Source organism: Lagopus muta, chromosome 6 (genome assembly GCF_023343835.1).
Source record: "Lagopus muta isolate bLagMut1 chromosome 6, bLagMut1 primary, whole genome shotgun sequence".
In the NCBI taxonomy this organism is placed as follows: Eukaryota; Metazoa; Chordata; class Aves; order Galliformes; family Phasianidae; genus Lagopus; species Lagopus muta.
In genome coordinates, this window is record NC_064438.1 from 30,442,951 (window position 1) to 30,455,311 (window position 12,361).

At 39.0% G+C, this 12,361-nt stretch overlaps 1 protein-coding gene across 3 annotated transcripts in view; it reads right to left on the reverse strand.

The window, feature by feature from the left end:
• Positions 1-12,361, reverse strand: part of LOC125694725 (neuroendocrine protein 7B2) — a 39,936-nt gene that overhangs the window by 7,689 nt on the left and 19,886 nt on the right. For all 3 annotated transcript variants that reach the window (XM_048948326.1, XM_048948325.1, XM_048948324.1), the window contains 2 exons: positions 4,976-5,125; positions 1,907-2,019 (listed from right to left, as the gene is read on the reverse strand). In XM_048948326.1, the coding sequence (XP_048804283.1) occupies positions 1,907-2,019; positions 4,976-5,125 (263 nt within the window). The remainder of the gene's footprint in view (positions 1-1,906; positions 2,020-4,975; positions 5,126-12,361) is intronic.

A 12,361-nucleotide genomic window follows, 5' to 3' on the forward strand; every position in this document is an offset into this window, starting at 1 on the left:
TTTCCTCTCCCTACTCAGCGTACATTTATCATGATTTATGTATTCATAACTTCATATGTGTTAGCAAATTTTTACACTTTTTTTTTTATTTTTTTTTTATTTTTTTTTATTTTTTTATTTTTTTTTTTTATTATTTTTATTTTTTTTTTTTAATTTTTTTTTATTTTATTTTTTAAGATGGTTGGCATCTGAATGAAATCACACTTTGCTACACAAGACAACTTCTAAACTTATTTACCATTGTGAAATACATTACTATTGCACTGGTCCGCCAGCTTTGCAAACACCAGAGTTGGTGACCAAATGAAACCTTTATAATAGCTGATTTTTATAGTGCTTTTCTGCAATTATTATTCCAGAGAGGGAAGAATAACCAAAACAGCCATAAAATCACTATCACTGTATTTCCTAATCTTTCTAACATGCAGTGATATCCAAGGAGGAGGCAGCTGGGGCAATACTCCTGGATTTCATCAGAACATTTACTCATGTACATTACCAGCTGTTTCATCTCTAATCAAAAAGATCTGGGCTTGGCTCCACTACAGCTAGATATGATTACTGCTTGGGACCTAACGCTCTTTTTTAAATCCATGTGTGAGTAGTTTTTTCCCTAAATTAACAGTGATGGATGGAGAAATGAAAAAAAAGGCCAATGTTCTTGTGATCAAACTAGTGATTACCTATCATTTGTTAAGCATATAGGTTGCTGATGACAATGCAGTACGTACACTGATTCTGAAATCATGCTGCAGGCCAAAGATCTGCAGAAGTGTTTTTATAGTCTTCAAAATGGCATTATGAAAGTAAATTACTTTTGAATAGTAAGAAAACTAACAGCATTATCTGGCATAAATAATAAAGTTCACCATCTGGTGTTTTTAAAATGAAAACCTTTGATAGTAATTACTTAGAACGCAATGAGGGTTTCCAAAATTTGGATTTTTGGCATGATTCTCTCCAGAAATTTAGCACTCGCATAAGTAATTAAGGCTATAAATCTTACACTGGTTCGATTGTGAATGATGAATCACTGTCTCACAATTACAGCAGAAGAAGAGGCTGCCAAACTTGTATATTTATCGATACATGCTTAGAAAGCACTGGCTTAGGGCAATCTTAAGAAAAGTGCTGTAATAATGCATAATGAGATTTTGTTATTTGCTCTAGAAGCATAAATTGTGATCATTGTTATTGTTTTCCTGGCGCCTGAAGATGGATTTGGGATTGGACATTCAACTGATGTAATCTAAGATTAAGTGGCAGAGCTCTCTTTGGAGCCTCTAGCCTGCAGAAATAGTCTAGCTGGAGTTATTAAAGTATTGTATGTGTAGAGCAAGAGTTTTGCCCTCAGTGTAGCACATAATGCATAAAATAGGTTTTCAATGAAATCCAGTAACATAGCTCTGGGAAAGGCCACTGATGCTCCACATAATCCAACAGCAGCGGAAGGGGAAGTCGCAGCTGGGAGCGGTGTTGGGGTATGAAGCAGACCTGGGCACCCACTGCTATACCAGGGCTGCTCCAGCCCAGTGTATATCAGGCTCTCACAGGGGCCCTGCTATGTTTTGAAACCTCGTGCTAAAAATCTGCACTGAGTTTGGTTACAGCGCAATGCAGTTCGAAATGTGGTTTGCTGCATTTGCCACGCACATACATAGTTGTCATGCTTTGGGACATAATGAGAGAATGATTTCTATTTTCTCCTTCCATGGGCTTTTCATCAATCCTTCTTCCTAGCCTCTATTTCTGTATTTTTAAAGGCCAGTTCATCTTTCTGAGAAGCTCCCTTCATGGTGACAGATCTACCATCAATGAGCCCATTATGTTCCCTGTGAATCCTGACATCCCATGCAGCAAAGCCCAGGGCCACATGTGGCAGACCCACCAAGAGACAAGTACTCACCCACTTGCCGGTGCTGGGATAGTTGTGCTCTGGATCGAAAAGGTGCTGGTGCAGCTGGTACTCCCTGCTGAACTCCGCGGTGTCCGGGGTGTTCTCTAGGCACCCATCATCCACTGCAAAAGCACATTAGAAAGCACAGTGTTGTGTTTAGTGGTTTTGAAATACTGTGCCACTTTTAGCAGCAAACTTCTTAAACGTGGTTTTGCAGTTTAAAAAAAAAAATAAAATCTAAGCAACTGGACAACTGGAAAGTACCTATTTATGTTGTTTGTTTCTCTGTTTCTTTTGAAAAGAGTTTGTCAGGATGTACGTAAACCTTTTTTAAAGAATACAACTTAATGAAACTCTAAAACTAAACAATCTTATTTTCCAAGTTCTCTCTCCTTTTCGTTTCTCTTTTAAATCAGTGATTGAGATTAATTTTACATAGAACTGCATGTTCTGCTGATTTGGATGGAATCCTATTTTCATTTTTTAATGCCCACAGGAGGTGGTAGAAATTGTTTAGGCAATATTTTAGAATTTCATGGTGAAATGAGTAAGAAAAGGCAGCTTCCTGCACTAAGTAGCTCTTGGTAGAGCTACATTTCTGGCTTGCTACTTTGTTGAAAATGGCTGAGAATTGTTTACATGTCTTAAGTTACCTTTAAAAACATGATGTAGCAGAAGTTGTATGCCCTGGCCATTTCTGCAGATCAGTAGCAAACGTAGTGAGTGCAGAAACCTCCTTTATCACAATGAATGATTTTGCAGACAGTATCACATCAAGAATAATATCCTCTTAAGAACTCTTCTTATGGACTATTTACTATTTAAGCAACTTTTCAGGACCAGACCAGCCCTCTGTGCAGAGACTGCTTGTGGGGCTCCATTCCCACTGCCAGCATCAAGTGCTGCAGCCCCAGCAGCTCCCAGCCATGGCCAACCAGATCCCAGCACTTAGAGCATTTTGTGGGGCATCCAAACTGCTGCATCTGCAGGCACAGACATTCCAGAGGGGACCATCTCTTCTGTCCCTGTGTGATCATCTAGTAAAAAACTTGCAGAGGGACTGTTTTTCCTTTGGATACAGGAAACAGACAAGACTAGACTTAAAAATGAATTAATGTAATCCTCTAAGGTTTATTCTAAATCCAGTGGATTCTCCTTTCTCTCTTTTCTTGTTAGGAAGAAAAAAAAAAAAAAAAAAAAAAAAAAAACAACACATCACTAGTAAGAAACAGGGCAAAAGTAACCACGAAGGTTAACTAACCCTGAAACCACTGCAGTTTAATAGTTTCTTAAAAACTGTGTCAGTCTCAGAAGGGTTAACCAACCCAACACACAAGAAAGTGACAACAGAAACATGGATTATCTCCTCACAGTGTGGTGTCTGTGCCTTTGTGTCTTCTACCCAAAGAGAAGCTGGACATGTGTCTGCCCTCTGTGACTGCTAATCAAAAAGTCTTCAAGCTCAAGTGCTTGAGGCTTATGTATTCCTGCTGTGGAATGTGCATGTGTAGACAGTGACTGGAAAAATTGTTTTCCATTAAGCAAATCCACAGACCTGATTGAGGAAGGCCTCCGGTAATTTGTATGCATAATACAGTTTTAACAGTCACCACTTGAATTTCCATTTAAGGCTCCGAAAAACATTTTACTCTAATCCTAGCAGATGCTATCTTCACCCACAGCATACCTATGGCAGAGTTTATCTGCACAGACCGCACTTCTCGAGGAATTCCTCCTGTGCTCAGGTCTGACTGTACCGCTCTGAATAACAACCTTTATTTCGCTTAAGAAAGAAAAATTGAAGGGATTTTCAAGTAATTTCTCTGGAAACCATGCTTTTATTATTATTATTATTTTTTTCCTGGTCACTAATACAAGTTGGATGGGCAAGCAAAAAATGTTCTTCTTTATCTAAGATGCATGTCACTGTGTGTGAGGAAACCTAAAAACCATCATTTGCAACCTGTCAGACAACAGCTACATTGAACAAATGGAAGATGATATGTTCTTTCAGAAAAGACATAGTCATATTACCAAATGGGCTGTAATAGAAGTAAGTGGGGAAAACTATTCCATTTTTTAGTATTTTTGAATGAAATGTAAAAACACTGTTTGCAAAACTTCCCATGACTTTTTTTTTTTTTTTTTTTAAATCAATTCTAAGCTAGTTAGAACAGTTTTAATAAAACTACAGCCAACTGTTCTGCATTATCCAAGGAACGCAAATGAAGACTAAACAGAAAAGATTTTGAAAAGATCTCTTAGCTCACAAATAAAAAATGAGAGACAAAAAAAGAAGTGCTCATTCCCATTCCCAATTCCAGCCAATGGGCGTTTTACTACTACTTTCAGTACTGGAAATCATTCCTTGGCTCAAATAACAGGAAAAAGATCAGTTTCCTTAGGGTATGTCTATATCATGCACACAGAGTGCTGTTTCCAGGTCCTTGAGCACTATCCACTGTGGATGCATCCAGCCTTGAGGTGTGGCAGGGACCCATGGGTGTCCCAGGTGCTGCACCATGATCACCTTCCCCAGCTACTCTGCACTGCTCGCTGACTGGTAATGAGTTGGGGTATGGCCACACAGTGCTCCAATTCTTGGCGCAGATGCACCCTCAGTGAGCTATAAAGCCATGTGGATGGGAGCCAAGGTATCTTAAATATTGACTCATGGTCTGGTTGGAGATCAGGGCAGACATTTTCATTCCTCTTGGCAAAATGAAAGCCTCTAAAATAAGGGTAAACCTCATCTGTACAGAACGATAACTTTTTCAGGATCCAGCCTAAAAATGAACTCTCTCAGGAACAAGATGTTGTTATAAATCTAGCCATCTTTTCTCCAAGGTCAGGTTGCTTTCTTTCTCCACATCTTTTCTAGCAGTCATATATCAGTACAGGAAGTGCACATATTAAAAGAAATCTCATCTTGAACACCTGATTGCTCTACAGGTCTGTTCCTGGCATACAGAATGAAAGGAAAAACCCACTGGTGATAAGCGTTGTGCTGCTTAGTATATCACTAGAAAGCCCAGCAGCACAGCCCGTACAGAAGTGTGAAGGTCATGGCAGAATTACCTGTTTTCCCAATAGGACAGGGGTTTGGAGGGTCAGGATAGCCTTGATCTTCACTGAAATCCTTTGGTATATTATCTCCTGTCAGTTCAGCCACGATGTTTGGGATATTGCCATAAGGACCCAGGTGCTGGAGACCCTCATGTGCTCCGCCTAGCAAAGATTTGTACACAGTTGTTTTACAAGATGAAAGGCATAAGACCAAGTAAAAAAAAAAAAAAAAATTAAATGGAGACAGATCCTAGTTTAAGTTTCAAGACTCTGTTTTTGAAACATTGGCCATGATTTAAATCAGATGACTTCGGTAATGATAATTGAATCTAGGAAACAAAGTCAGCCACTTATTATAAACCTCATTTTCTCAATTTTTAAACTATGCAAGTTGTAGGTAAGTAAATGCAAAGAAAAAGGAATATGAGACAATAACAGAAATTAAAATGTTTACTTCACAATCATCCTCACTCACTGATGATGTTATGGTTCAGTGCCGCAAGTAGTAAATGAAGAAGATACAGTAAGACAGCATTGTACCAAGTTAATGACACTGTAAAAAGAAATGGTCCCATGCATACAGCCTAGAGATACCTTAGTAAATTCAGTCATGGGAGGGGATCTAGGATACTGTGCCAAATTTTGTTGCATACACTCATAAAGAAATATTTTAACATTGAAGCACCTATTGATTACAAATTTGAGTTTCCTGGTGAAAAGAGGTAAAGTGCCCAAACTGTTAATGGAATTCCTGTGTACACACACCTACGTTGTAGTCATTTTGGTGCCTTTGGCACTTTTTCTTAACAGATGAGTTATGCATTTATATTTGCCCTATGGGACTCGGGCACCATGACAGGGTCACTGCAGCAATGTGCCATGCTGTGGCAGTGCAGCAGGTCACCATAACCCCGCAGGGCAGGGCAAGGAGAGATGCTGCCTGCTCCTGGGCAAACACAATGCAACCAGTGTCTCACAGCTAGTGGGAACAGAGAAGGCAGAGTGGCTCTCCTCCTTCCCATGCACCTCAGCCTGCACTCCTCCACTGTGACTTCCACGAGAGGACTGGGAAGCAAGCTCAGGCCAATCTCTCTTTATTCTTTTCTACAATCACTCATGTGCTCAAGGTTGTTGTTCTGTGTGCACACATTACTGGTCAAATGTATCTAAGTATCTAAGCGAAGCCCAGCTGCTTGAGGAGTTTTCTAAATGCTATTGTAGAGCATTCTTTTGAATTTTAGACAAATGAAAACTTAGTTTCAAGTATGAGCTTTTGCTCTGCCATAAAACAGATGCCACACACGCTGCAACAGCTAATGTGGCTATTGAGCACTGAGGCAGCTGTGTAATGGCAGAGCAACACATTGTACAACTCCAGATACGTAAAAGTAGCAACACACAGCCCCCTGATAGACTCCAGCAACAGTGAATGAGAAGAAAAGGAATTCGTACAATGGGAAAACGTGAATTAAAAAGTAAGCGCAGATAAAATAGGGTAAGTAGCATGATCACTGTCTGATCACTATAAAACCTTATTTTCAATTTATATAACTTTCATAGATCCAAAAGGTAGGAACAAAGCTTCTCAAAATGCATCTCCTCCAGAAGAACTCAAGCATTCCTGCTCTGAGTCACAATAAATGCTACCTGCATAAACGGCATCCTGTATGCAGCTAAGCGTTGTAAGCTAAAACTCTGCCTTTCAGAAACTGCTAACTTTAGGCAGTCTTAAGAAATTTCACATCCATTTCTACACTGAGAAGTACTAGTTCTGTCAAGTTATTTGGAGATTGCAAATGACCAATTGGAAGTTGGCATTATAGTACTAGTTAGTGTATAAGCATATGTCTTTCAATTTTATTTGCCTATTTTTTCCCTTTAAATACAAGTTTCTTATTTTGCAATGCGATGCTGAAAGTAAGTTTTACACAAACATAGATGTAGTCCTGTTAAAACTGTTTGCAACTGTGTTATATGAAGTTCTCCCTTATAGCCGACCACAAGACCTGACACTAAAGCCAGAAAATTGTTATGACTTTATCATACATTTACAGTTTATAATCAACACAAAGATGATGCTTGTAAGAACTGTATAGATTCACAGTCATGCTATGGTTATGCATTAAAAATCGTATAACATACATGTAATCTAATGTCACTCAAACATGTAGTGTATAGCATAAATTTTTTCTTTTGTACTGAGCTCCTTCACATGAAGATTGATTGCATATCTGTACTTAAAAGCATCAGATTATGATTCTGCTGTAAACGAGAGAACCACATAATCAATACGTGTTTGAACATCCTATATACAATGTGATTCACTACAGGACAATCCATCAGATGCAAGCATATCTACCCTTGCATGTGGTGCAGACCTCTTGGCACCAAAGCTCCATCCATAAAGAAAACAGAGGTACTTAGCAGGCTCCAGTGTGCTATATATACATGCAAGTTTAAACTGACTGCCAAGAATCCCTTTGACTGAGTGCAAAACAATCTTTTTATATTAATATAAAGGATTGTTTCCTTTAGGTATAAATGTTCAGGATCATTTAAGGGTTTTTCCTTTCTTTCCGAAAGAACTGGAGACAATAGCACCTGCTCTGGTGCCATAATTTAGCACACTTGAATGATTTAATAGCGTTAGTGAAGTTCATTCCTCATTAACTGTGATAAATAGCACACTAAGTCAAGACTGCAATAATAAAAATGAAATGCTATGAATATACCAAATGGGAGTATAATGTACGGTAATGCACAAGCTGCATTAATTTGGGTATTGTGATGTTACCGATCTGAAGAAACATATCAGAATTAAACACGCGGCAGCTAACAAGTCAAAACATTGTAATACAAACATATACACTGCCATGTAAAAAATAGCATGAGATGGCTCTCTTGAACTGGGACCAAACCTCGAGGTAGAGACTGAAGGAAAAAGACAAGAAGACTAAATATTGAGGAACTTTTTGTAACTCCCTGTCCAAGTGCAGCATGAGAGACACCACTGATGAACTGTTTGTAACCAGAATAGAGAAACCCAGAGGAATCATGCAGAGAACACTCCCGTAATGAGAAAGAGCAGACTGGAGAGACCTATGTTTTTCCCATCACTGCTTACTTCTCATATGAACTGGTTTTTGTGCATACCGTATTAGCAAAAAAGAAGAAGAAGAAAAAAAAAAAAAAAAAAAGAAAGAAAAGAAAAAGAAAAAAAAGCAAAAAAAGCAACGGACTCCCTTTTGTGCTTGGGATGTCTCTGAAAGCATGTGGTTATTTTAGCTCCCTACAGGATAATCTGGAAGTTTAGGTCTTTTAGACTGAGGTCTGTATTGTCATAACTCAGCTTTGAATTTCATTTAAAAGATATGCATACACACAGCCACCATCTGATAACGGCTGTGAACTGTTGCAGAGTGAAGAAGAAAACATGGATCGGTGCATCCCTGCATTTGTGCAATTCTGGAGACCTCTTTGATTATCTCACCAACTGCCAATGTCATCGCCATTGGAGATACTTGGAATGACTGAAAATCTCAAGTGGTTTCATTTTCAGCTCATATCTCTGTAGCAGCAATACTATTCATGTGTATGGGAGGACAACACAACCGCTGCACTCTTGGAAGGAAAAAAGAAAAAAAAAAAAAAAAAAAGAGGGGAAGGAGAAAGAAATAAAGGGGAAAGGAGTAAGCAGCCTCATGCCAGTATTAAATACTTTCCCTGATGAAACAGATCTGATGGAAAAGCTGAAATTCTGGTTGCTGCTACTAGTGGAAACAAAAAACAACTGATCAAATCTGTTCTCAGAAGCAATCCTTCACACTGAATACAAACAGCCAGCCCAGCTCTCCGAAAGAGCCATTTTAACAAAGCCAGAGAATGGGTTTTCAAAAAATTTGAAACAATTATAGAACATTTCAAGAGAAATAATGGGGCATGCTTCCTTTTCAATCTGAATAGAACAGTTTCCTGCATCATTGTATAGACAAACTTACCCCATTTATAAATGCAAAAAAGAGGTGGTTTGGCTAATCAGTGTAGGAAAATAAAATAGAACTGATTTTGAGTGTCAGTTGTGAGTAAACATATGCCAGGTACCAAATTAAGACTTTTTATTAGCAGAATAATGCACACTGTCCTAGATTTCACTTTTTGCTCTTAAACATCCATTTAGGAGCAGATTCCTGAAGTAGCCAAGCCCTCCCCAGATACATGAGGAAACATTCCCCTGAGTGAGAAGTGCTCCTCTTACCATCTTGATCTGCACAAGCTCCAAGAACTGTAAGCTGCAAGGCAGGACGGCCATACCTTCTCCCCTTGTGCGAGGCTCTTGTGGGCTATCAGGAGATGAAGTATACAAAACCCGTCCGACATGTCCAACTTTTTGCCATTTTTCCTCCACAATGGTGAGTACAGAAAATGATAGACAATGAAATGCGTTGCTGGAGAGGAATTCTTCACATGGGGAGACTCCTGACAGCTATTTGCAGCCATCTTGCATTTCACTAGGCGTGTGAAGCAAACTGACCTGCCCAAGAACTCCAGCAGAGAGCATCCCAGCTTTGTTATTTCTCAGCTGTGAGTTAATCAGTGATATTTTTAAAAGTGTTAAATAGAGATACATTATCGCCTTTGCTAGTGTGCAAAATGTTTTGCTAATCTAGACTATTAGTTCTTATCACTGGTAAAATCTTCAGAACCTTTTCCAGTGAGCCCTCTCTGATCCAGAGATAGTTAATTTTCCTTCTGTTAGCTCTCCATTCCATCCCGCACTTTTGATATGAACCACTCTGCTCTGCCTACTTTCCTTGTGTCACTGTGTCATTCAAAAGGGATGTCTCATCCCTAATCAAAGGTAAATGTGCCAGTGTGCTTTCTGATGCTCTTGCATCTTAAAATTGTACACCAGCCTCTAACATCCTTTTCTTAACTGCAAGACTCCTCACCATTTAATCTGGTAAAAAAATCCCAAAAGCGAAAAAAAAGCAAGCAACACATTTTCATTTTCCTTACCCTTTCCAACATCACCAAAATCTTTAAAGCCCCTAGTGCTATTTTCTCCTGCATCTTCAGCTAGCTTCATCCAAGAGAGTCCCACACTTTGTTGCTGAGACTTATTAAGGTCAGAAAATAGAGGCAAAGAAGAAATTGTAAATGACCACATTTTCTCTATTCCAGAGAAGTTGCTAAATTAAAGAACAGGTAGAAGAGCTCTCACAGGAGAATCAAGAATGGGAAACCGCAAGCCTAGCCAACTTCCCTACTCATTCAAGAGCAAAACCCAAGAAAACTACAGCTGTACTCGCACAAGTATCCTGAATTTCAGTCAGCTTCTCCTCTCCCTCATGGTACAAAAATAATTATAAAGATTGTTTTTTCTTTTCTCTGCAAAGGAACACATTTCTTTCAATGTCTTTTCTAAAGCTTTAAACACACACATCACACAATTACTGATCTTATTTCCAATGAATGATTCACTTTTATCCCATATTTTAATTACAAACAGTACAAATAATTAATATATGAAATGCTTTTATTGTGAAATAGTTGGAACAAAGCAACGCCCATGCCTCTCTCACAAAGAATTTATGACAGTAGCTTATATGCCATTATTAGTCATTACTCAAATTGCAAAGACAATACAAATATCCAGCTGCTCACTTGTTGACAGAGCACAAAAGAAATCTTACATCTCCTTCAATTGAGCAGTCCTGTAATGGTGATATTAATTTGCCCCGCACCCTGAGCAGAAAGCTTTCTCACTTCACCATGTAGATAAGCTCCTATTTATATGAAGTGCAACCTGCAGCAGCAGGCAGTCCACACTGGCTTCCAGCTTCTGTGCATCATCAGCAGGGCCATGTCCAGGAAGCAGCACACACCTGCACCTGGCATAGAGTGATCTTGCCAAAAACCTTGTGAGGGGCACACGACTTTATGAAACAGAGAGGAAGCAGATGGCCTAATTTATCTCATGAGGTACAGGATGCTATTTCTTTCCTATGAATGCAGTTGTGCCAAATAAAGACCAGAGGCACTTTATTTACTGGCACTGATGTTGGCTCTGTGAGATGTCCAAAAAATCCCTCACTGCCAACCCACCCAGGCATTGGCACCCACTGGAGTAATCAGAGCTAGGAGCAGGCCAAATGTTGCTCTTCAGCACTGTGATAGGGACTTGGGCCAGCAACCTGCCGCACTTGTGCATCCCTGTGGGAGGAATTGGCTTCTTTCAGACACTTGCCCAGTGGCCAGGAACATTCTGCCCCTCGTTCATTCCCTAAGCAGCTATGAGGGCACTGCTGAAAGCATGCACAATGGGAAGCGCAAGGAGAATAGTTTTGGAAACCCCTGGAGCATGCCAGAGATCTTATCTGCTGCACACTGCACCACAACCAAGGAAAGCAAGAATCTCCTCTTTGTCCAGAAGTTTATAATATCTTTTCATAGAACTAAATAAATAAAGGAATATTTTCTTACTGCAAGTTAATTTAAAATCCATATGGAAGCAGGGGAAATGCACATGATGTGAGAACAATTACAAAAAGGTATAAATCCTAATAAATGCACCCAAAGACTTGTTTTATTCATGAGAAAGAACAAACAGGGAAAAATATTAGTATACAAGAACTCATCATAATTTAACTAATCTTCACTGACAGATTTTTAAACACTTCTGGGCATTTTTCATTGATACATAAGATTTTATAATCTTGTGTTAAATTTCTACATATCATCTGCCAACACAAGAAAACAGTGTAATGCAAAGCATCAGATAACCAGGAGCTATCATTTTTCACCTTCTCAGATTTCTTATCTCGCTTATCAGCAATTTCTTTGTAGAACTCTGTTGCATCACTTGCTCAGATGAAGAAAACACACTCTAAAGCACTGCTATCATTTGGCTCCTAACTTTTAAATACAGAATTAGCATTCCATACTGCTTCTCCTGGGGCGTGCACCACAGCCCGATATCATATTTCTGGCTATATTTGACATCATAATTCTGGGAGTAAAATGTAAAGAAAATAATAAGCATTTTCAGTAAAGCCTGTACAAATTAGTATATAGAAAAGCCTTACCAATTTCACTTTACATTACAAATCCAAAATGCCCATATTAAATTTCGAAGTAATATTTACTGGATATTTTCAGTAATATGAAAAGAAAACAGAACAACTACAAATCCCTGAGGGCAGGGACTCATGGAGAGATGCTGAGGATCAATTTTGTTTGTTCAATGTCAGACCCATAGCGCACTGTTTGATGAAGCTCTTGTGCGCTTCAGCAGAAGACGACCCACTGTGAATGTAACTTTATGTTGAGCTGCAGCAGGACTTTCTCTATAGAACAGATACAACAATCCAAATCCCGAGCTATTGTGTGGTCCCTTTG